The sequence below is a fragment of the Aotus nancymaae genome, unplaced genomic scaffold, assembly GCF_030222135.1.
Source record: "Aotus nancymaae isolate 86718 unplaced genomic scaffold, 86718_ANA_hifiasm-v0.15.2.pri h1tg000065l, whole genome shotgun sequence".
In the NCBI taxonomy this organism is placed as follows: Eukaryota; Metazoa; Chordata; class Mammalia; order Primates; family Aotidae; genus Aotus; species Aotus nancymaae.
Genome location: NW_026988480.1, coordinates 10,484,105 through 10,509,183, shown reverse-complemented (window position 1 = coordinate 10,509,183; position 25,079 = coordinate 10,484,105). Strand labels below are relative to the sequence as shown.

At 44.5% G+C, this 25,079-nt stretch overlaps 2 protein-coding genes across 2 annotated transcripts in view; one reads left to right on the top strand and one right to left on the bottom strand.

Annotated features, from left to right (window-relative positions):
- BLVRA (biliverdin reductase A) overlaps positions 1 to 18,576 on the top strand; it is a 31,554-nt gene extending 12,978 nt beyond the window's left edge. Inside the window, exons 3-7 of the mRNA XM_012473312.3 lie at positions 1,635 to 1,754; positions 3,236 to 3,333; positions 11,184 to 11,291; positions 14,750 to 14,921; positions 18,211 to 18,576. Of these exons, the coding sequence (XP_012328735.1) occupies positions 1,635 to 1,754; positions 3,236 to 3,333; positions 11,184 to 11,291; positions 14,750 to 14,921; positions 18,211 to 18,469 (757 nt within the window). The 3' untranslated portion in view covers positions 18,470 to 18,576. The remainder of the gene's footprint in view (positions 1 to 1,634; positions 1,755 to 3,235; positions 3,334 to 11,183; positions 11,292 to 14,749; positions 14,922 to 18,210) is intronic.
- Positions 1 to 25,079, bottom strand: part of LOC105731528 (cytochrome c oxidase assembly factor 1 homolog) — a 205,129-nt gene that overhangs the window by 152,151 nt on the left and 27,899 nt on the right. The gene's annotated exons all lie outside the window — the stretch shown is intronic.

The window sequence follows — 25,079 nt, the reverse complement described above, 5'->3', positions numbered from 1 at the left end:
TGGCTTCCAGGACCAGCTCAGTGGGAACACCTACACTACCCAGGCTGTGTGGGAGGATGGCAGGTCACACCCCTGCATGACAGCACCCTGCCAGTACTCACACTGTTTCCCTCTTCACATACCCTTCCCCTCCTGAGCTACCTGCTAAGTTCTACCACCTCCCCAGGAAGCCTTTTCTTATCTATTCCTTGCCCTCCCTGAGTCTCCATCTCCTACTTCCTCCAAGTACCACATTTCCCCTGGTAGTCTTGTGGTGGTGTGATGTACACACGCATGTGTGCATGCTTGTATGTGTGTGTGTGTGTGTCTTCCTCTATCAGAATGAGTGCCTTGGAAGGCGAGGATTTTAATTTGTTCTCCATGATTTCTCCTACAGTTCCTAGCACATCATAGGCAAACAATAAGTATTGCTGAAATTGAGCAATGTAGTTTGGGTGGCCCCATTAGAAGAAACCTAGCATAATACCCTTTGGGAGCCAAATTTCTCCAAATGCCTTCTGCCTGCTGCAGCTCAGCTGGAGCTCTGAGCTGGCTGAGGGCCTCCTGCTTGCTGGCTGTCCCACATTCCCCCATGACTGTCCCCCTTAGAGGGCTACTCTCCTGACCCAGTCTCTCTACTGGGCAGTGTACGGATTGCCAGGGCTTTGGCTCTTCAAACACTGCAGCTCCTCCATGCTCTTGAAGAATCAGAAGGCCTTGTGTTCCCCTCCTGCCTCTGCTCCTGGTTAGTCAGGCTATCACTGCCTATAGTGCTAGGCACTTTAGGAGAAATCATAGAGAACAAATTAAAATCCTCACCTTCCAATGAGCTTAGTCTGCTACAGGGAGGAAGACACACACACGTACACGCACGTGTGCATACATACCATTGGGCTTCGTTAGCTCAGCTATAAAGGAGCTTGAAGTTGGATGGCAGTTTGCATGTTTAATGTGTTAGTGTATTAGATTTGGATCAGGTTTGGTAGTATTATGTCTACCAAACCAGTATTATGGTTTGGCCAAGTGCTTGGAACTGGAAGTGACCATAGAGATCACTTCTCATGAGATAAAAGTAGATTGTTCCTGTTATTTTATTTTATTTTAAGGAATCTCGCTCTCTCACCCAGGCTGGAGTACTGTGGCTCAGTCTCGGCTCACTGCAACCTCCATCTCCCGGGTTCAAGTGATTCTCCTGCTTCAGCCTCCCTAGTAGCTGGGATTACAGGCACCCGCCACCATGCTTGGCTAACATTTGTATTTTTTGTAGACACAGGGTTTCACCATGTTGGCCAGGCTGGTCTTGAACTCCTGACCTCTAGTGATATGCCCTCCTTGGCCTCCCAAAGTGCTAGGATTACAGCCGTGAGCCACCACGCCCAGCTGTTCTTTTTATTTTAGAGATGAAGTAATTCAAGACTCTCTTAGGTCATTCACGCTGTGAATGGTACTGAAGGCACTCAATGCCAGGTCCCCTGACTTCAACCCTGAGGCTATTTTTCTCACTTCACCATGGAAAATAGCCTAGAAGTGGGAGAGAGGAAACTTATTTCTTCATTTCTGATAGCAGATCACCAAGACCTTGATGGGAGGGAGAAGGATGGTGCTCCTTTCTTCTGCCTACCGTTGAGTTCCATTTCCCTGTTACTCTGAAATAGACGGGAGCTTGGGAGCATTGACGGAGTCCAGCAGATTTCTTTGGAGGATGCTCTTTCCAGCCAAGAGGTGGAAGTCGCCTATATCTGCAGTGAGAGCTCCAGCCATGAGGACTACATCAGGTGGGTTTTCCACACAGGCAGTCCTTGCCTTACACAGCAGTGCAGAACTGGAAAAATGAGCAAGCAAGCTAAAACACCCTGCAAAGGAGTCAGACGAGTCCATGGGAAAATTACAATTGCTCTCTGACCAATCACAGAAATGTCAAAACATTAAGAAACTCTTGCTGGGCGTGGTGGCTCATGCCTGTAATCCTAGCACTTTGGGAGGCTGAGGTAGGTGGATCACCTGAGGTCAGGAGTTCAAAACCAGCCTGGCCATCATGGTGAAACCCCATCTTTATTTAAAAAAAAAAAAAAAGAAAGAAACTCTTATTGTTGGTTATAAATATATAAGGAAATGAAAAATTAGTAAAATTAATATTTAGACTAATGTGTAATTTGAAACATTAGAAACATTCTGAATTAAAGTGTTTCATTTCTCTGTAAAAACCCATTGAGAGCAGTTTTCAACAGTAGTGGCCTCCTCATCAGACAGCTTAGGATGTGGAGCTGGCATCCTTGGCGAATTATCATACCCCTTTCTCAGGTTGGATCAGCTTCCAGCATTTTCTCCTTTGTACTTTCAATGTCATAAAATAACTCTGAGAGTTCCTTTAACCTCAGGACCTGGGAGCTAACAGGGAAGTGCCAGCTGCCTTCCTCAGTCTAGCTTCCTTCTGGGTTCGTACAGTTGCTCCCACCATGCTGTTTCCCACGGGTAAGATGCTTCCTCTTTATGAGTCTAGCTCTAGAGTGGACAAAAACACCTTTCCTTGGCTTTCCTTAACCTTCTCTGGCAATAGAGTGTATTTCCTTAAGAAAAGTGATTATGTCACAAGTCCCATGCTTATAAATATTTGTACCCTGATATCCAGAGAATGAAATCTGAACTGCTGAGCATAGAATTCTAAGTCCTTCACAGTCAAGCCCCCGGCTACTTTTCCAACATTATCCTCCACTGCCTGTAGCCCACTCCCCTTCCAGTTGAAATTTGCCAGTTGAACAAACCCACAAATGCCGAAGCCCCTGCATACGCTGCTCACAGTGAAATATACTCATCACGTTGCACCTGGAAAATGTCTGCCCATACTTTGAGACCCAATTCATCGGTCCTTAGTGAAATCTCTTCAGACTGCCTCAGGCAAAGCTAGCTGCCATTTTTTGTAGCCTTTATAGCTACCATGTGGTAATAGGAAATTTATTTATTAATGTATCTTCATTTCTTCTCCAGAGTAATTGGTAAATAGTACTTAACTGAATAAATGAATGGTTGAATGTTCAAATTAACACATAACTACAAAGTCGTTCTGTCACAGGATAGTAGAAAGCAACGTGGGATACAGTTCTTCCTCCATATCCCGTGGCACTGACTCTACCCCAGTCATGACACATTCACACACAGAAACTCTCGTGCCTTTATAACATTATTTTCTCTATTACGCAGAGCTTTAGTGAAGCTTATTCCAGGTGTTTTTTCTCTGTATTTTTTTCATTTACCAAAGGCAGTTCCTTAATGCTGGCAAGCACGTCCTTGTGGAATACCCCATGACACTGTCGTTGGCGGCCGCTCAGGAACTGTGGGAGCTGGCTGAGCAGAAAGGTAATGTACACTCTGTCTGTCTGGAATACAGACCCTCTTACCAAGAGCTTCTGCCTCCAGGATTTCTGAGATGTCATGTCTTTAAAACTTAACCCAATTTCAGATATCTCCCCCTGGCTAACTGGCACTGTGGGCTCCCAACTGCCTCCTCACCTCCATGCTGTAGGCACACATAGTGGAGGGCAGAAGGATGGGTGGGAATTTGCAAACTTTTGGTCAAACTTATCAGCTTATTTTACTCACTCTAAGGAAAAAATATGAATTAGTTTTCACCTACGCTTGTGTCATGACATTATTTTGGCTTTATGCTAGAATAGTCTAAAAATGCTCAGATCAGAGGAACTGATTGTCTTGTTTGCATAGGTGGTAGTTTTTGTTGTTTCTCAACAGGAACAACCATTTATTAAATATTTAGTATATGCTAGGAACTTGGAAACTCTGCTAAGTACTTCATATGTTATTTTGCTTAATCCTTCTAGAAACCCTTGGAGGTGGATATTTTGTCTAGATTCTGCATAGAAAAACATGGCTCAAAGAAGTTAAATGATTTGTGCCAGGTCACAAAGCTAATAACATGACTACTAAGTGGGAGGTAGAGATTTGAATCAAATCCTATTGGGCTTTTAGGTTCACATTTGTTGCCCTAAGCCACACCACCCTTCAGAAGGGAGAAAACAAGACTTTTCCAGGCCAGGAGCAGTGGCTCATGTAATCCCAGAACTTTGGGAGGCGGAGGAGCTCAGACAACCCTGGGCAACATAGACCCTGTTTCTACAAAAAAAAATTTTTTTTTTTTTGAGACAGAGTTTTGCTCTGTCGCCAGGCGCCAGGCTAGAGTGTAGTGGTGCAATCTTGGCTCACTGCAATCTCTGCCCCTGGGTTAAAGCGATTCTCCTGCCTCAGCCCCCCGAGTAGCTGAAACTACAAGTACGTGCCACCACGCCCAGCTAATTTTTGTATTTTTAGTAGAGACGGGGTTTCACCATGTTGGCCAGGATGGTCTCGATCTCTTGACCTCATGATCCACCCGCCTCGGCCTCCCAAAGTGCTGGGATTACAGGTGTGAGCCACCGTGCCCGGCCAAAAATTTTTTACAAAATTCTTTTTTTGGTGGGGGACAGAGTCTTACTGTGTCACCCAGAAACTCTCATGCCGTTATAACATTCTGTTCTCTATTATACAATGGCACCATCTCGGCTCACTGCAATCTCTGCCTCCTGGGTTCAAGGGATTCTTCTTCCTCAGCCTCCTGAGTAGCTGGGATTGCAGGCGCCCACCACCATGCCCAGCTAATTTTTAGTAGAGACAGGGTTTCACCATGTTGGCCAGGCTGGTCTTGAACTCCTGACCTTGTGATCCACCAACTTTGGCCTCCCAACGTGCTGGCATTGCAGGCATGAGCCACCATGCCTGGTGTACAAAAGTTTTAATTACAAAAAAAAGACTCACTGAGCACAGTGGCTCATAGCTGTAATCCCAGCACTTTGGGAAGCAGAAGTGGGTAGATTATTTGAGCCCAGGAGTTTGAGACCAGCCTTGGCAACATGGCGAAACCCTATCTCTACTAAAAATACAAAAATTAGCTGGGTGTGGTGGTACACACCTGTAGTCCCAGCTACTCCAAAATTCACCTGAACCTTGGGAGGTCGAGGCTGCAGTGAACCATGATTGGGCCCCTGCACTCTAGTCTGTGCAACAGAGTGATACCCTGTCTCAAAATAAAAATAAAAAGTTTTAAAAAGACTTACCCAGGCTGGGCACCGTGGCTCATGCCTATAATCCCAGCACTTTGGAAGGATGAGGTGGGCAGATCACTTGAAGTCAGGAGTTAGAGACAAGCCTGACCAACATGGAGAAACCCTGTCTCTACTAAAAATACAAAATTAGCCGGATGTGGTGGCACATGCCTGTAATCCCAGCTACTCGGGAGACTGAGGCAGGAGAATTGCTTGAACTTGGGAGGCGGAGGTTACAATGAGCTGAGATCATGCCATCGCACTCCAGCCTGGATAACAAGAGCAAAATTCTGTCTTAAAAAAAGAAAGACTCCAGACAAACAAAAACCAAGTGAGTTGATCACTACTAGACCTGCTCTACAGGAAATGCTAAAGGAATTCTTTGGTAAAGGTAAATATATAGAGAAATACAGACTTCTGTAGTATTGTAATGTTGACATATATATCACTTTAGCTAGCCTGGGCGTGGTGGCTCAAGCTTGTAATCCCAGCACCTGGGGAGGCTGAGGCAAGCAGATCATTTGAGGTCAGGAGTTCGAGACCATCCTGGCCAACATGGTGAAACCCCATCTCTACTAAAAATACAAAAATTAGCTGGGCGTGTAGTGGCACATGCCTGTACTCCTAGCTACTCAGGAGACTGAGGCAGGAAAATCAGTTGAACCTGAGAGGAAGAGGTTGCAGTGAGCTGCGATGGTGACACTGCACTCCAGCCTGGGCAACAAAGTTAGACTGCTCAAACAAAACAAAACACTACAGAACTGACGAGATGTAATGAAAGCAGTACTAAGAGAGAAGTGTATAGTTGTAAATGCTTACATTAACATTTGGATTGAGTTTGCTCTTCTTTTCCTAGTTTCTTGAAATGTAAAGGACCTACATTTCAAATCAACATCCTAACTTGACATTTCAAGGAACTAGGAAAAGAAGAGCAAACTCAATCAAAATTAGCAGAAAGAAACAAGTTCTCAGCAAACTGACACAAGAACACAAAATCAAACATCGCATGTTCTCACTCATAGACAGGTATTGAACAATGGGAACACATGGACACAGGGAGAGGAGCACTATACACTGGGGTCTGTTGGGGGGAGTAGGGGGGACAGCGGGGGGTGGGCAGTCGGGGAGAGATAGCTTGGGGAGAAATGCCACATATAGGTGAAGGGGAGGAAGGCAGCAAATCACACTGCCACGTATGCACCTATGCAACAACCTTGCATGTTTTTCACATGTACCCCAAAACCTAAAATGCAATAAAAAAAAAAATTAGAACATAAACAAAAGAGAGAGTAGAAAAGCAATAGAAAAAAAATCAACAAAGCCAATAATTGGTTTTTTGGAAAAAAAAATCCATAAAATTGACAAAATTTTAGCAGATTAAGAAAAAAAGAGTGAAGACTCAAACTAAAGTCGAAGTGAAAGAGGAGACATTACAACCGATTCTGCTGAAATGAAAAGGATTATGAGACTACAATGAACAGTTATAAAAGTGTTATACTCCAACAATCGGATAACCTAGAAAGGGATAAATACCTAGTAGCACATAACCTACTAAGACTGAATCATGAAGAAATAAACATCTGAACAGACTTATAACTAGTAAGAAGATTGAATCAGTAATTAAACACCTCCCAATAAAGAAAAGCCTAAAACCAGATGGCTTTGCTGGAGAATTCGACCAAATGTTTGAGTCTCTTCAAAAAGTGGTCCCGGGAAAACAGGATATTCACATGCAAAAGAATGAAGTTAGACATTTACCTTACACCTTCTAAAAAATTCACTCAAAGTGATTAAAGAACTAAATTTAACACCTAAAACTGTAATATTCTTAGAAGAAAACGTGGGAAAGCATCATGACATTGGATTTGGCAATAACGTCTTATGTACAACATCAAAAACCAAGGCAAAAAAAGCAAAACAAATGGACTAATCAAACGTAAAACCTTCTGTGCCTCAAAGGAAGCAATCATGAGTGAAAAGGCAGTCTATGAATGGGTGAAGATATTTGCAAACCTTATCTTTGATAAGAGATCAATATGCAGAATGTCTAAAGAACTCTACAACTCAACAACGACAAACAAACCAAATAACCTGATTTTAAAAGGGGCAAAGGACTTGAATAGAAATTTTTCTGAAGAAGTTATACAGACAGCAAACAATCATATGAAAAGAGGCTCAATACCACGAATCCTCATAGAAATGCAAATCAAATCCACCACCCTGATCAGTCAGCAGCCATCAACAGGGAAGCAAGACCTTCTCCAGCAAAAAGATTATGACTTGTTGAAGAATCAGATTTTTGGGTTTTGGTTTAGGTTTTTTTAAGACAGTCTCATTCTGTCACCTAGGCTTGAATGCAGTGACACAATCTCAGTTCGCTGCAACCTCCACCTCCTGGGTTCAAATGATTCTTGTGCCTCAGCCACCTGAGTAGCTGGGATTACAGGTGCACACCACCATGCACAACTAATTTTTGTATTTTTAGTAGAGATGGGTTTCACCATGTTGGCCAGGCTGGTCTTGAACTCCTGGCCTCAAGTGATCCACCCGCCTCAGCCTCCCAAAGTGCTGAAATTATAGGTGCGGGCCACCATGCCCAGCCCAATAATGTATTTTTAAATTAAGGTAAGTATGTTGTTTTCCTAAACATAGTGTTATCACATATTTAACAAACTACAATATAATATCAACATAACTTGTATATGCACCAGGAAACTAAAACATTCATATGACTCCCTTTATTGCAATATTCACTTCATTGTGGTCTGGAATGACACATGCAGGATCTCTGAGGTATGCATGTAACCACATGCAATCATCAACATCTGAAAACTGGGATTGGTACATTACAACAAGCTAATCCTCAGACCTCATTCAAATTTCACCAGTTGTCCCAATAACATTCTTTATGGCAAAATGACTGAGTTCAGAATCATGTATTATCTTTAGTGTGACGTGTCACTTTTAGTGCCCTTCATTCTAGACAGTTCCTCAGTCTTTTCTTGACAATTATGAATATTACAGTTAGTTATTTTGTAAAATATCCCTAAATTTGAGTATATCTGATGTTTCTTCATGATTAGATTTGAGGTATGCATCTTTCATAGAAATATGATGGAAGCAGCCAGGCATGGTGACTCATGCCTGTAATCCTAACAATTTGGGAGGCCAAGGTGGGCAGATCACCTGAGGTCAGGAGTTCAAAACCAGCCTGGCCAACATGGTAAAACCCTGTTTCTACTAAAAACACCAAAAAAAATTAGTCAGGTGTGATGTGGGCACCTGTAATGCCAGCTACTTGGGAGGCTGAGGCACGACAATTGCTTGAACTTGGGAGGCGGAGGTTGCAGTGAGCCTAGATCATGCCACTATACTCCAGCGTGGGCAACACAGTGAGACTGTCTCACAAAAAAGAAAAAAAAAAAGGAAACTATGCTGTTTTTCACATTGTGTTCTCTCAGGTAACATCCAATACCAGTTCATCTAATTACTAATGATATCACTTCATTAGGTGGTGTCTGACAGGCTTTTCTACTGAAAGTTACTTTTTTTCCCTTTTTTTTTTTTTTGAGATGGAGTTTCTCTCTGTCGCCAGGCTGTGGTGCAGTGGTGGGATCTCTGCTCACTGCAACCTCTGCTTCCTGGGTTCAAGGGATTCTTCTGCCTCAGCTTCCCGAGTAGCTGGGACTACAGGCGCGTGCCACCACGCCCAGCTAATTTTTGTATTTTTAGTAGAGATGGGGTTTCACCACGTTGGCCAGGATGGTCTCAATCTCTTGACCTCATGATCTGCCTGCCTCAGCTTCCCAAAGTGCTGGGATTACAGATGTGAGCCACCACACCCAGCCTTTTTTCCCTTTGTAATCAGTGATTATTTTGTGAGGAGGTAGTTTATAACTAGCTAAATATCCATTCTCATCACACTTCCTGGTATTCATTTATTATTTTATATCAGTAGAAACTCATGCCTTTGCTTTCAGTGGATTTTAATCTGTTATTTTGTTATGTTTCCATTATTCTTTGAATTCTTGCTTTCTGGCCAAAGTGGTTTAGGCTCATCTTGTACTTTCTCTGCCTCAGCCTTGGAATTAGTCAATTCTCCAACGGCTAATAATGTTTTGATGGCAAGATTTCGACACTGGGTATGCTTATGGCTTTGGGCTATCTCTCCAAGCCCTTTCAGTGAACAGACCTGGGAATATATGGATATATGGATGTTTGTGTGTACTGTGGTTACCATGTGTGTTTATCACAATCAGGGATTGAGTAAATGACAGAGAAACACCAAAGACACAGTTGGAAGATACATAGGTTCTTTAGTAACCATGGATATGGAAACCCAGAGACTGTTACATAGTGTTGGGGAAAATACAACGTGTTCCCCAGAGTTTTATGGGAGGGGTGAGCGAAACTACCTGCAATAAGAAAAGCTTCTACTTATTGCAAAGCATTTTGTGCCATTTAGTTGTCGCAAAGCCATTTTGTGCCAGAAAGCTTCTACTTATCATGAGAAGTTCCCTTTACCACATTCACGTCTTAGGGAGTGGGTGAGAAGGACCTCATCCTCCCATACACCTGCCATTTCTGGAGACTCCTGCGACAGACATCTCTTTGCTCCTGAGGGGCAGGACAAGCCCAGAGCATTTGGCAGCATTTGCTGTGAAGCTGGGTTAGACAAAGGCTACTGTCCCAGCAGCATCTCCCACCGGCCCAGATTTCTGTCTGTTTCAGTGAAACTGTAGATCATAAACACTCTTTGTACTTAATCACAAAATAATTCTGCTGTTTTAGGAAGCTTGTGGCCTAGATGAAAAATTTTTATAGTGCAAAAAAATTGTTAACAGCTGTCTTTTATAATCCAAAATTTATTTTATTATTATTATTATTATTATTTGAAATGGGGGTCTCACTCTGTCACCCAGGCTGGAGTGCAGTGGCATGATCTTGGCTCACTGCAACCTCCACCTCCTGGGTTTAAACCAAGTCTTGTCTCAAACTCCTGACCTCAGCCTCCCAAAGGGTTGGGATTACAGGCATGTGCTACTGTACCTGGCCAGAATCCAAAATTTTAGTTATGAACATTAAGGCTTTCTCCTCCCTCCAAACTGGATTTTTTTTTTCTCAGAGACAGGGTCTCACTCTGTCACCCAGGTTAGAGTGCAGTGGCATGATCTTGGCTCACTGCAACATCCACCTCCCAAGTTCAAGTGATCTTCCCAGCTCAGCCTCCCAAGTAGCTGGGACCACAGGTGCATGCCACCACACCTGACTGATTTTTTGTATTTTTTGTAGACACCAGATTTTGCCATGTTGCCCAGGCTGGTCTCAAACTCCTGAACTTAGGCGAGCCACTTGCCTTGGCTTTCCAAAGTGCTGGGATTATAGGCATGAGCCACTGTGCCTGGCCACGTTCTTACTCTGTTAGATTTTTATGCTGCACTGCCTCCTGCTGTCTAGAACAGAAGCTAACTCTGTCCTGGCCCAAAGATGCATCCCTGATTTCATCTTCCCTTTGGCCATGGGTAGATACCATCTTGCTCTCTTAGGTTTTCATTTCATTTCTCAGGTTTTCATTTCATTCCTTTCTCTTCTTTTCTTTTCTTTTTTTTGTTTGTTTGTTTCTGAAATGGAGTCTCACTCTGTCGTCCAGGCTGGAGTGCAGAGATGCAATCTTGGCTCACTGCAAGTTCCGCCTCCTGGGTTCTAACAATTCTCCTACCTCAGCGTCGCATGTAGCTGAGATTACAGGTGCCCACCACCACACCCAGCTAATTTTTGTATTTTTAATATTTTTAGTAGAGCTGGGGTTTCACCATGTTGGCCAGGCTAGTCTTGAACTCCTGACCTCAGGTGATCTGCCAGTGTTGGCCTCTGGGATTACAGGTGTGAGCCACCGTGCCTGACCTTCATTTCATTCATTTCTGTTATAAGCTTAGAAGTGGCAGCCTCTTCAGCTGGGATGGGTAACAGTGGTAGGGAGGCCATCCTGACCGTGTGCCCAGGGCAGTTATCAGTGCTACATATCCTGTGTCAGGGGAAGACAGAGTACACTCCAGGATGCACACCTTGACACAACTGACAACTGCCCTTTTTATTCCATTTTTGTCGTTACAGGCAAAGTCTTGCACGAGGAGCATGTTGAACTCTTGATGGAGGAATTCGCATTTCTAAAAAAAGAAGTGGTGGGGAAAGACTTGCTGAAAGGGTCACTCCTCTTCACAGGTCAGTGACAGGTGGGATCACAGGTCACACGTGAGGTCCAAAGGCCAGCCAGATTCTTTCCTGGCTCTCTAGGGCGGGAACTTGTATTCATTTCTGCTCAACACTGTCTGACTCAGCCAATTTAATTTTCCCAGATGGGATTTAACTGCTTGGTGGGCCTTGGGTAAAAAGTATGTTAGAAATCTCAAGCATATTTATGCTTTGTCCCAATCTGTTAACTAGTTGAAGCTTATTTTTCAACAGGAAGGTGTACATTAAAACTCTTTTAAAAGGAGATAGGTGCTTGGGGAGGAGAACATTTTTATACTTCCTTGCAAAGCAAATATAATATGAAGAGCCCCTTCTTCCTCTCACAAGTTACAAGGACATTTGCGGCAACCACAGCATTTTTTTTTTTTTTTTGAGCCAAGGTCTTACTCTGTTGCCCAGGCTGGAGTGCGGTGGCACAATCATGGCTCACTGTAGCCTCAACCTCACAGGCTCAAGCAATCCCCCCACCTCAGCCTCCCAAGTAGCTGGAACCACAAGTGTGTGCCACAATGCACAGCTAATTTTAAAATTCTTGTAGACAGTGTCTCTATGTTGACCAAGCCAGTCTCAAACTCCTGGGCTCAAGTGATCCTCCTGCCTTGGCCTCCCAAAGTGCTAAGATTACAGGCATGAGCCACCACGCCCAGCTGACCACAGTATCTGATCTGCTGTATGTGTAGCTATTTACTTGATGTTGGTCACTGTTTGAGCAGCTCCATTAGCAATAGGAACCTCCTGCTCTTGTGGTCACTTTTGGATGGTCTCCTTCTCTGGCTATATCACTGGGCATCTGGGCCACCACTCCTGAGGGCTTTCATTACAGAAAGGAGACCCTGACATGGCCTGGCATTTTTGTGTGGTAAAGCCTCTGATACACAGTAAAACCTCATTTCAAATCTGTCTTCATCCTTGAAAATGGTAATGTCATGAAAGTACAAACTACTAAGTTGTACAAGAAACTGTGCTAAGTATGCGATGTGCATTATCTTAATCCATATGAGAGTCCTATAAAGTGGTATTCACTACCCCCATTATACAGATAAACTGAAGCAGCTCAGAGACGTAAGTGGCTTCACAGAGGTCATACAGTGGTCATGAGACAGAGCCGGATTGGAACTCAGCTCTCTAAGTGGATGGAACTGCTGTTGGTGGCTGCTTAGTACTCTCTCCAAAGAACTAGGCTGGGCACAGTGGCTCATGCCTGTAATCCCAACACTATGGGAGGCTGAGGCAGGTGGATTTCCTGAGGTCAGGAGTTCAAGACCAGCCTGGCCAACATGGTGAAACCCCGTTTCTACTAAAAAAAAAAAAAATACAAAAACTAGTCAGGCGTAGTGGCATGCACCTGCAATCTCAGCTACCTGGGAGGCTGAGGCAGGAGAATCACTTGAACCTGGGAGGCAGAGGTTGTAGTGAGCAGAGATCGCTCCACTGCACAGCCTGGGTAACAGAGCAAGACTCTGTCTTAAAAACAAACAAACAAAAGAACTAGAGCAGACAGTAACCAGTCCTGGGAAGTCTTTTTGTTTTCTAAGTTTGATACTTAGGTCCTAGTGATTTCAGGTGTGAGCCACCACGCCCGGCCTTGGTCCTAGTGATTTCAAACCATGTTGTCTATGAAACTTCTAATTCGTGTTTGATTTTATATATAACTTTTTTTTTTTTTTTTTTTTTTTTTTTTTGAGACGGAGTTTCGCTTGTTACCCAGGCTGGAGTGCAATGGCGCAATCTCGGCTCACCGCAACCTCCGCCTCCTGGGTTCAGGCAATTCTCCTGCCTCAGCCTCCTGAGTAGCTGGGATTACAGGCACGCGCCACTGTGCCCAGCTAATTTTTTATATTAGTAGAGACGGGGTTTCACCATGTTGACCAGGATGGTCTCGATCTCTTGACCTCGTGATCCACCCACCTCGGCCTCCCAAAGTGCTGGGATTACAGGCTTGAGCCACCGCGCCCGGCCCTGATTTTATATATAACTTATTGCTTTTTAAGAATATACTTAAATATATACTTAAGAATATACTTAAGAATATATACTTAAGAATATACTTAAGAATATATACTTAAAAATATACTTAAGAATATTGTTATTGGTCATTTTTAAGTGAATATCAAGAGCATCAGAAATGTTTATAATGTAACAGATATGAAGTATTTTAAACTTAGGTTATGTTTAAGATTTTGACTGGAGGCAGAGGGGAGCAGTATCTTGACCAAATGGATTTCTCACACCAATACTCTTTTTTTTTTATTTGTATGTATTTTTTTGAAATAGGGTGTCACTGTGTCACCCAGGCTGGAATGTAGTGGTGCAGTTACAGCTCACTGCAGCCTTGAACTCCTCAGGCCCAGATGATCCTCTCACCTCAGCCTCCGGAGTAGCTGGGGCTATAGGTGTGCACCACCACACCCGCCAAATTTTGCTAGTGTGTTTTGTAGAGACAGAGCCTTGCTATGTTGCCTAGGCTGGTCTTGAACTCCTGAGCACAAGCAATCTGCCTGCCTTGGCCTCCCAGAGTGCTGGTATTATAGGCATGAGCTACCCGTACCTGGCCTTTTTAGGCTCACTGCAACCTCCCCACTCTCAGGCTCAAGTAATTCTCCTGCCTCAGCCTCCCAAGTAGCTGGGATTACAGCCTGTCACCACGGCCGGCTAATTTTTGTAATTTTTTTAGTAGAGATGGGGGTTTTTCCATGTTGGCCAGGCTGGTCTCGAACTCCTGACCTCAAGGGATCCACCTGTCTCGGCCTCCCAAAATGCAGGGACTACAGGCGTTAGCCACCGTGCCCGGCCCCAATACTCTTTTGAGTGTACTTTTTTGTTCACAAGATTAGGAAGACTAAGAAAACATTTAAGATTGTATCAGTTTTCTTGATACTGAAATAGCTCAAAGGTATTACCATTTTCTCCGTAGCTATTATAATGCCTTCACGCCCTATTGTCGCTTACATAGCAGGTAATTATACGAATATAGGCTTGCAGGGCTAAAATACCTTGATTCTTCTACTTTTACCAGACTACTTTAAGTCACTAATTAAAAAGGATAGATACATATGTATATGTAAGTACGTGTGTGTATGTATGTGTGTCTATATATGTATACATAGATGTATATATTAGAAGCCTGAAACTTATTTATTATCCTGTTTGGCTGGATTAACTGCAGTTTCCAGCAGAATGTTTTACTAAAACTGAATTTAGTAAACAGGAAAAGACAGAGATGCGTTTATGATAGAGTTTAAATTCAGCCACCTGAGTTTTCATCAGTATCATTAATCATCTTGTCTACCTACCACATAAGGCAAGGTCCCATTGTGCTGATTACTTGACCACATCTTTTCATTCCACTGCCACCCCCAATCCCGTGTCCTGCTCTCCACCTGGCCTTCCTGCTTCCCAGTTCCCACAGCATTTGTGATTTCCCACAGCTGGCCCGTTGGAAGAAGAGCGGTTTGGCTTCCCCGCATTCAGCGGCATCTCTCGCCTGACCTGGCTGGTCTCCCTCTTTGGGGAGCTTTCTCTTGTGTCTGCCACTTTGGAAGAGCGAAAGGAAGATCAGTATATGAAAATGACAGTGTGCCTGGAGACAGAGAAGAAAAGGTAAGTCATGAGAAGCCATGATGAGGAGGCAATTTAAGGACATCCTAGTGCATTTGCAGGTATGATCCAAAGGGAGCCCCAAGGGGCTGTACCCTCAGTCTCAGCTCCAGAAGGGCTGTCTGCTTCTGCACATGGAGTGCTGAGATCACACTTGTGTTGCCTCATCTCATCCTCTCAGCAACCCTGTGAGGTAAAGGAGACAAACGTAATCCCATCTGCCAGTCAGTAGACTGAGGCTTACAGAATGCAAGCAGGTCGCCTAAGTCACACAAGTCATTCATAGCAAATTTAGTAGTAGAAATTATGTTAACTTGGCTGGGCATGGTGGCTCACACCTGTAATCCAACACTTTGGGAGGTTGAGGCTTGTGGATCACCTGAGGTTGGGAGTTTGAGACCAGCCTGGCTAACATGGTGAAACCCCATCTCTACTAAAAATACAAAAATTAGCTGGGTGTGGTGGTGCGCATCTATAGTCCCAGCTGCTTGGCAGGCTAAGGCAGGAGAATTGCTTGAACCTGGGAGGCAGAGGTTACAGTGAGCTGAGATCAGGCCACTGCATTGCAGCCTGGGCAACAGAGCAAGACTCTGTCTCAAAAAAAAAAAAAAAAAACTACGTTAACTCTGTGATCTGAATTTTTTCCAGTGTTTTCTTATGAAAATTTTTAGGCATATGGTAAAGTTGAAAGAATTTTTCAGTAAACACCCGTCTACGTACTCCCTAGACTCTGCCATCAGCACTGTACGTGTTCCCCACAGGGCCACACATTCACCCCTCCGTGCGGCCAGACTGCAAGGATCTGTGTCTCAGCGTCATCATCACGTCACACTGTCACACTGTCCCCCATATTTTCTGACTTACTTCTCATACCAAGTCCTTTTTAACAAAAGCACATTAATAATTTTCCTCCCAAAGCACCTGGGCTCTGTAAACAACTTAGAACAGTAAAGGTTTTAGAGTGTTTCCTGATGCTTTCCAGGGAGGTGGGTCTCCTAAAAGAAGCAGACATTGGGCTTGGCGTGGTGGCTCACGCCTGTAATCCCAGCACTTTGGGAGGTGAGGTGGGTGGATCACCCTGAGTAAGGTTGCACTGAGCCAAGATCACGCCACTACACTCCAGCCTGGGCGACAGCGTGAGACTCTGTCTCAAAAAAAAAAAGAGAAGACATTGGTTATTTTAAAAAGAGAAAAGAATTTGAGTGCCTGAATGAAACCTGATCTAGTCCATTTTGAGGAGTTTCTTCTTGGTTAGGAAAAGGCAGAGGCCTCACAGATAAAGGCAAAGCACATAGAACTCAGCAGTACTGCCTGTGGTGGACCAACAGTGGTGGCCCAGGCTCCGGCATGGCCATGTGAGTGTTAGGATTACAGCCATGGTCAAACCTGTCCACAGACAGTTGCAGTCCCCTGTAATCAGAGGTAAAGACACTGTAGGGTGCTGTGGGAACACAGGGAACGGGACCCTGGACAGGTCAGCTCATGCTTCTGGCAGGAGGCGGTGCCTTGTTTGGTCTTGAAGTTGAGTAGGAGTCAACGAGGAAAGATGTGGGAGAGGCAGAGGCTGACTCTCTCCCTTTTTTTTTTTGAATGAGACAGAGTCTCACTCTGTCACCCAGGCTGGAGTGTAGTGGCGCAATCTCAGCTCACTTCAACCTCCGCCTCCCAGGTTCAAGCGATTCTCCTGCCTTAGCCTCCCAAGTAGCTGGGACCAAGGCACCCACCACCATGCCTGGCTAATTTTTGTGTTGTTAGTAGAAATGAGATTTTGACATGTTGGCCAGGCTGGTCTCGAACTCCTGACCTCAAGTGATCTGTTTGCCTTGGCCTCCCAAAGTGCTGGTATTACACACGTGAGCCACTGCACCCAGCCCTGACTCTCATTTTTGCACAGGAGAGGCAAGCATCAGATGAGGGATTGGGACAGAGGGCAGCTACCGTATAATAATAACTTCTTAAAATCATGGTACTTTCCATGTCCCAAATTGCATTTTTTAAAAAAATTATCTATTTACTTATTTATTTTGAGACCGGGTTAGGAGACTGGCTGATTTTCATAGTTTTGGGTGAGATGGGTTTTTGCCATGTTGTCTAGGCTGGTCTTGAACTCCTGGGCTCAAACGATCCACCCACATCAGACTCCATACCTGGCCACAAATTGCATTTTTTGGTCTCACAACATCACCACATATAGGTAACCACTTATTACCATTACTTTTTTTTACTAGTGAGGAAATTGAGGTACAAGAAAGATCTTGACGTTCTATATTCCCTTAAATCCCAAGATTTCATATTATTTAAAAGGACATGAGAGGCCGGGCATGATGGCTCACACCTGTAATCCTAGCCCTTTGGGAGGCCAAGGAGTTGGATCACCTAAGGTCAAGAGTTTGAGACCAGCCTGGCCAACGTAGCGAAACCCCATCTCTACTAAAAATACAAAAATTAACCAGGCGTGGTGGCGGGCACCTGTAATCCCAGCTATTCAGGAGGTTGAGGCAGGAGAATTGCTTGAACCTAGAAGCACAGGTTGCAGTGAGCCGAGACTGCACCACTGCACTCCAGCCTGGGCAGCAAAAGTGAACCTGTCTCAAAAAAAAAAAGAAAAAAAAAAGGCATGAGAAATTTTCTTAGGTGGATTAGACTATGTAGAAATACCTCATTTATTTTTATTCAGTGTCAAAGTAGAGAATAAGTTGCACTAAAATTAATCTTTGTTACCATATCCCAGAACATTTGCCAGACTGTACTATGAGCTTTTAAAACTAGTCTCAGAAGGCTGGGTGTGGTGGCTTACACCTTTAATCCCAGCACTTTAGGAGACCAAGAGGGGGTGGGTCACCTGAGGTCAGGAGTTCAAGACTAGCTTGGCCAACATGGCAAAACCCCATCTCTACTAAAAAAATATATTTAAAAATAGCTGGGTGTGGGGTGTACCTGTAGTCCCAGCTACTCGGGAGGCTGAGGCAGGAAAATTGCTTGAACCTGGAAGGCAGAGGTTGCAATAGGTCGGACTGCACCACTGCACTCCAGCCTGGGTGACAGAGCAAGGCTCCATCCCAGGAAAAAAAAAAAAAAAAAAAAAAAGTCACTGAATGAATTCCCCTGCCTGATGGCAAAATTAAATAAAAGGCTGTTTGGCCATGAAGTTGACAAAGTCACCCACAGCCTCTGGGAGGCTGGTGCCCGCAAGGAGGATGGGTGCCTGACCAGGACCTGTTACCAGGCAGTCGTGTGCCAGCAAGTACCCACCTCTACCATGACATGATTGTTTTGTCTTTTGTCTTTGCAGTCCACTGACATGGATTGAAGAAAAAGGACCTGGTCTAAAACGAAACAGATATTTAAGCTTCCATTTCAAGTCTGGGTCCCTGGAGAATGTGCCAAATGTAGGAATAAATAAGAACATATTTCTGAAAGATCAAAATATATTTGTCCAGAAACTCTTGGGCCAGTTCTCTGAGAAGGAACTGGCTGCTGAAAAGAAACGCATTCTGCACTGCCTGGGGCTCGCAGAAGAAATCCAGAAATACTGCTGTTCAAGGAAGTAAGAAGAGCAGGCAATGCCACACTTCCAAGATGGCACCAGAGTTTGGTTCTTCTCACGAGTTGATCATCATCTCTATTCTTACAATTAAACATGTGGTAGAAACAGGAATCTTATTGTTATGAGCTGTGTTCGGGGGATATTTGGGGTTACGGGTTATGCAGTGGGGACAAGGCGAGAATGAACATCGGTTGGGCTGAACTAAGTGCTTTGTGTCTGATTTCACTTACTCCTCCTAACAGCCCTGAGATGTGTACTAGCAGTCCTTTTTTTTTTTCTTCTTTTTGAGACCAAGTCTCACTTTGTCACCCAGGCTGGAGTGCAGTGGCACAATCTCAGTTCACTGCAGCCTCCGCCTCCTGGGTTCAAGCAATTCTCCTGCCTTAGCCTCCGAGGAGCTGGAACTACAGGCACCTGCAAACCACGCCTGGCTAATTTTTGTATTTTTAGTAGAGATGAGGTTTCAGCACGTTGGCCAGGCTAGTCTCGAACTCTCGACCTCAGGTAATCCACCCACCTCGGCCTTCCAAAGTGCTAGGATTACAGGCGTGAGCCACCATGCCTGGCCCCTGGTTTCATTGTATACTAGAAAATGTTGTTTGAACAGAACCCTCTGAGATGATGGAGCCACTGCCCTTCTGCTCTCGCGTTCTCAGCTGCCCTCTCTTCCCCAAGGGCTGCTACTGCTGCTGGAGCACTGGACGGTCATGTGCCACTGCAGCGTTTCCTAAACACTCCTGCCTCTGAAGGTGGCACCCCACACCCCAGGAACAATTCTTTGAGAGTGTCACAGAGGAAAGAATCCACATGTATTCCTCAGCAATCTGTCCCTCTGTCCAATTTGAAGAAAAAAAAGCCCTTAATCCCAATGTACTAATGCTCCTAAATCCTCCAGGAGGGCCTTGTGTCTCCAGGCAAGAGTGACCAGAGTGGTGCCCTTTGCCCCTCAGCCCCTCTCCCTGTGGCAGGAGTCACTTGCCTGTCTGGTGAAGCAGGGAGAGACTAAGCACATGACACCCATCCACACTTTCCCTCTGAACCCACATCCTTAGGATACACCTGAGCTTGTCCACGTGGCAGGCGACCAAGGCAGGCTCTTCCTCTGCAAGTACGTGGCCTGAAGTTGTGATGAAGAAGTGAGTTACCCTAAGACAGGGCAGTTACCCTAAGACAGAGGTACCCTAAGACAGAGCTTAAGACACAGTTACCCTAAGACAGAGCCTAACACAGTTACCCTAAGACAGTTACCCTAAGACAGAGACTAAGACAGAGTTACCCTAAGACAGAGCCTAAGATAGAGTTACCCTAAGACAGAGTCTAAGACAGAGTTACCCTAAGACAGAGGCTAAGACAGAGTTACCCTAAGACAGAGTTACCCTAAGATAGTTACCCTAAGACAGAGCCTAAGACAGATTTACCATAAAGAAGAGCCTAAGATAGAGTTACCCTAAGACAGAGTTACCTTAAGACAGAGTTACTCTAAGACAGAGTTACCCTAAGACAGAGGCTAAAACAGAGTTACCCTAAGACAGAGCCTAAGACAGAGTTACCCTAAGACAGAGCCTAAGACAGAGTTACCCTAAGGAAGAGCCTAAGATAGAGTTACTCTAAGACAGAGCTACCTTAAGACAGAGTTACTCTAAGAAAGAGTTACCCTAAGACAGAGCCTAAGACAGAGTTACCCTAAGACAGAGGCTAAGACAGAGTTACCCTAAGACAGAGGCTAAGACAGAGTTACCCTAAGACAGAGCCTAAGACAGAGTTACCCTAAGACAGAGCCTAACACAGAGTTACCCTAAGACAGAGCCTAAGACAGAGTTACCCTAAGACAGAGCCTAAGACAGAGTTACCCTAAGGAAGAGCCTAAGATAGAGTTACTCTAAGACAGAGATACCTTAAGACAGAGTTACTCTAAGAAAGAGTTACCCTAAGACAGAGCCTAAGACAGAGTTACCCTAAGAGAGAGGCTAAGACAGAGTTACCCTAAGACAGAGTTACCCTAAGATAGTTACCCTAAGACAGAGCCTAAGACAGAGTTACCCTAAGGAAGAGTCTAAGATAGAGTTACCCTAAGACAGAGCCTAAGACAGAGTTACCCTAAGACAGAGCCTAAGATAGAGTTACCCTAAGACAGAGGCAAAGACAGAGTTACCCTAAGACAGAGCCTAAGACAGAGTTACCCTAAGACAGAGCCTAAGACACAGTTACCCTAAGACAGAGCCTAAGACAGAGTTACGCTAAGACAGAGCCTAAGACAGAGTTACCCTAAGACAGAGCCTAAGACAGAGTTACCCTAAGACAGAGCCTAAGACACAGTTACCCTAAGACAGAGCCTAAGACAGAGTTACCCTAAGACAGAGCCTAAGACAGAGTTACCCTAAGACAGAGCCTAAGACAGAGTTACCCTAAGGAAGAGCCTAAGATAGAGTTACTCTAAGACAGAGCTACCTTAAGACAGAGTTACTCTAAGAAAGAGTTACCCTAAGACAGAGCCTAAGACAGAGTTACCCTAAGACAGAGGCTAAGACAGAGTTACCCTAAGACAGAGTTACCCTAAGATAGTTACCCTAAGACAGAGCCTAAGACAGAGTTACCCTAAGGAAGAGCCTAAGATAGAGTTACCCTAAGACAGAGCCTAAGACAGAGTTACCCTAAGACAGAGCCTAAGATAGAGTTACCCTAAGACAGAGGCAAAGACAGAGTTACCCTAAGACAGAGCCTAAGACAGAGTTACCCTAAGACAGAGCCTAAGACACAGTTACCCTAAGACAGAGCCTAAGACAGAGTTACCCTAAGACAGAGCCTAAGACAGAGTTACCCTAAGACAGAGCCTAAGACAGAGTTACCCTAAGGAAGAGCCTAAGATAGAGTTACCCTAAGACAGAGTTACCATAAGACAGAGTTACTCTAAGACAGAGTTACCCTAAGACAGAGCCTAAGATAGAGTTACCCTAAGACAGAGGCTAAGACAGAGTTACTCTCAGAGTTACCCTAAGATAGTTACCCTAAGACAGAGCCTAACACACAGATACCCTAAGGAATAGCCTAAGATAGAGTTACCCTAAGACAGAGCCTAAGACAGAGTTACCCTAAGACAGAGCCTAAGATAGAGTTACCCTAAGACAGAGGCTAAGACAGAGTTACCCTAAGACAGAGCCTAAGACAGAGTTACCCTAAGACACAGCCTAACACAGAGTTACCCTAAGACAGTTACCCTAAGACAGAGACTAAGACAGAGTTACCCTAAGACAGAGCCTAAGATAGAGTTACCCTAAGACAGAGTCTAAGACAGAGTTACCCTAAGACAGAGTTACCCTAAGATAGTTACCGTAAGACACAGCCTAAGACAGATTTACCATAAGGAAGAGCCTAAGATAGAGTTACCCTAAGACAGAGTTACCTTAAGACAGAGTTACTCTAAGAGAGAGTTACCCTAAGACAGAGGCTAAGACAGAGTTACCCTAAGACAGAGCCTAAGACAGAGTTACCCTAAGACAGAGCCTAAGACAGAGTTACCCTAAGACAGAGCCTAAGACAGAGTTACCCTAAGACAGAGCCTAAGACAGAGTTACCCTAAGACAGAGCCTAAGACAGAGTTACCCTAAGGAAGAGCCTAAGATAGAGTTACTCTAAGACAGAGCTACCTTAAGACAGAGTTACTCTAAGACAGAGTTACCCTAAGACAGAGCCTAAGACAGAGTTACCCTAAGACAGAGGCTAAGACAGAGTTACCCTAAGACAGAGTTACCCTAAGATAGTTACCCTAAGACAGAGCCTAAGACAGAGTTACCCTAAGGAAGAGCCTAAGATAGAGTTACCCTAAGACAGAGGCTAAGACAGAGTTAGCCTAAGACAGAGCCTAAGACACAGTTACCCTAAGACAGAGCCTAAGACAGAGTTACCCTAAGACAGAGCCTAAGACAGAGTTACCCTAAGACAGAGCCTAAGACAGAGTTACCCTAAGGAAGAGCCTAAGATAGAGTTACCCTAAGACAGAGTTACCTTAAGACAGACTTACTCTAAGACAGAGTTACGCTAAGACAGAGCCTAAGATAGAGTTACCCTAAGACAGAGTCTAAGACAGAGTTACTCTAAGACAGAGTTACCCTAAGACAGAGCCTAAGATAGAGTTACCCTAAGGAAGAGCCTAAGATAGAGTTACCCTAAGACAGAGCCTAAGACAGAGTTACCCTAAGACAGAGCCTAAGACAGAGTTACCCTAAGACAGCCTAAGACAGAGTTACCCTAAGACAGAGCCTGACAGAGTTACCCTAAGACAGAGCCTAAGACAGAGTTACCCTAAGGAAGAGCCTAAGATAGAGTTACCCTAAGACAGAGTTACCTTAAGACAGAGTTACTCTAAGACAGTTACCCTAAGACAGAGCCTAAGATAGAGTTACCCTAAGACAGAGGCTAAGACAGAGTTACCCTGAGACAGAGCCTAAGACAGAGTTACCCTAAGACAGAGCCTAAGAGAGAGTTACCCTAAGACAGAGCCTAAGACAGAGTTACCCTAAGGAAGAGCCTAAGATAGAGTTACGCTAAGACAGAGTTACCTTAAGACAGAGCCTAAGATAGAGTTACCCTAAGACAGAGGCTAAGACAGAGTTACCCTAAGAGAGACCCTAAGACAGAGTTACCCTAAGACAGACCCTAAGACAGAGTTACCCTAAGACAGAGCCTAAGACAGAGTTACCCTAAGAGAGAGGCTAAGACAGAGTTAACCTAAGACCGAGCCTAAGACAGAGTTACCCTAAGACAGAGCCTAAGACAGAGTTACCCTAAGGAAGAGCCTAAGATAGAGATACCCTAAGACAGAGTTACCTTAAGACAGAGTTACTCTAAGACAGAGTTACCCTAAGACAGAGTCTAAGATAGAGTTACCCTAAGACAGAGGCTAAGACAGAGTTACTCTAAGACAGAGTCACCCTAAGAAAGAGCCTAAGATAGAGTTACCATAAGACAGAGGCTAGGACAGAGTTACCCTAAGACAGAGTTACCCTAAGATAGTTACCGTAAGACAGAGCCCAAGACAGAGTTACCCTAAGGAAGAGCCTAAGATAGAGTTACCCCAAGACAGAGCCTAAGACAGAGTTACCCTAAGACAGAGCCTAAGATAGAGTTACCCTAAGACAGAGGCTAAGACAGAGTTACCCTAAGACAGAGCCTAAGACAGAGTTAGCCTAAGACAGAGCCTAAGACAGAGTTACCCTAAGACAGAGCCTAAGACAGAGTTACCCAAAGGAAGAGCCTAAGAGAGAGTTACCCTAAGACAGAGGCTAAGACAGAGTTACCCTAAGACAGAGTTACCCTAAGACAGAGCCTAAGATAGAGTTACCCTAAGACAGAGGCTAAGACAGAGTTACCCTAAGACAGAGTTACCCTAACATAGTTACCCTAAGACAGAGCCTAAAACAGAGTTACCCTAAGACAGAGCCTAAGATAGAGTTACCCTAAGACAGAGGCTAAGGCAGAGTTACCCTAAGACAGAGGCTAAGACAGAGTTACCCTGAGGAAGAGCCTAAGATAGAGTTACCCTAAGACAGAGGCTAAGACAGAGTTACCCTAAGACAGAGGCTAAGACAGAGTTACCCTGAGGAAGAGCCTAAGATAGAGTTACTCTAAGACAGAGTTACCCCAAGACAGAGCCTAAGACAGAGTTACCCTAAGACAGAGCCTAAGACAGAGTTACCCTAAGACAGAGCCTAAGACAGAGTTACCCTAAGACAGAGGCTAAGACAGAGATACCCTAAGACAGAGTTACCATAAGACAGAGTTACTCTAAGACAGAGTTACCCCAAGACAGAGCCTAAGACAGAGTTACCCTAAGACAGAGCCTAAGACAGAGTTACCCTAAGACAGAGCCTAAGACAGAGTTACCCTGAGGAAGAGCCTAAGATAGAGTTACCCTAAGACAGAGTTACCTTAAGACAGAGTTACTCTAAGACAGAGTTACCCCAAGACAGAGCCTAAGACAGAGTTACCCTAAGACAGTTACCCTAAGACAGAGCCTAAGACAGAGTTACCCTAAGACAGAGGCTAAGACAGAGTTACCCTAAGACAGAGTTACCTTAAGACAGAGTTACTCTAAGACAGAGTTACCCAAAAAAGAGCCTAAGACAGAGTTACCCTAAGACAGAGCCTAAGACAGAGTTACCCTAAGGAAGAGCCTAAGATAGAGTTACCCTAAGACAGAGGTACCTTACGACAGAGTTACTCTAAGACGGAGTTACCCTAAGACAGAGCCTAAGATAGAGTTACCCTAAGACAGAGCCTAAGATAGAGTTACCCTAAGACAGAGCCTAAGACAGAGTTACCCTAAGACAGAGCCTAAGACAGAGTTACCCTAAGACACAGCCTAAGATAGAGTTACCCTAAGACAGAGGCTAAGACAGAGATACCCTAAGACAGAGCCTAAGACAGAGTTACCCTAAGGAAGAGCCTAAGATAGAGTTACCCTAAGACAGAGTTACCTTAAGACAGAGTTACTCTAAGACGGAGTTACCCTAAGACAGAGCCTAAGATAGAGTTACCCTAAGACAGAGCCTAAGACAGAGTTACCCTAAGACAGAGCCTAAGACAGAGTTACCCTAAGACACAGCCTAAGATAGAGT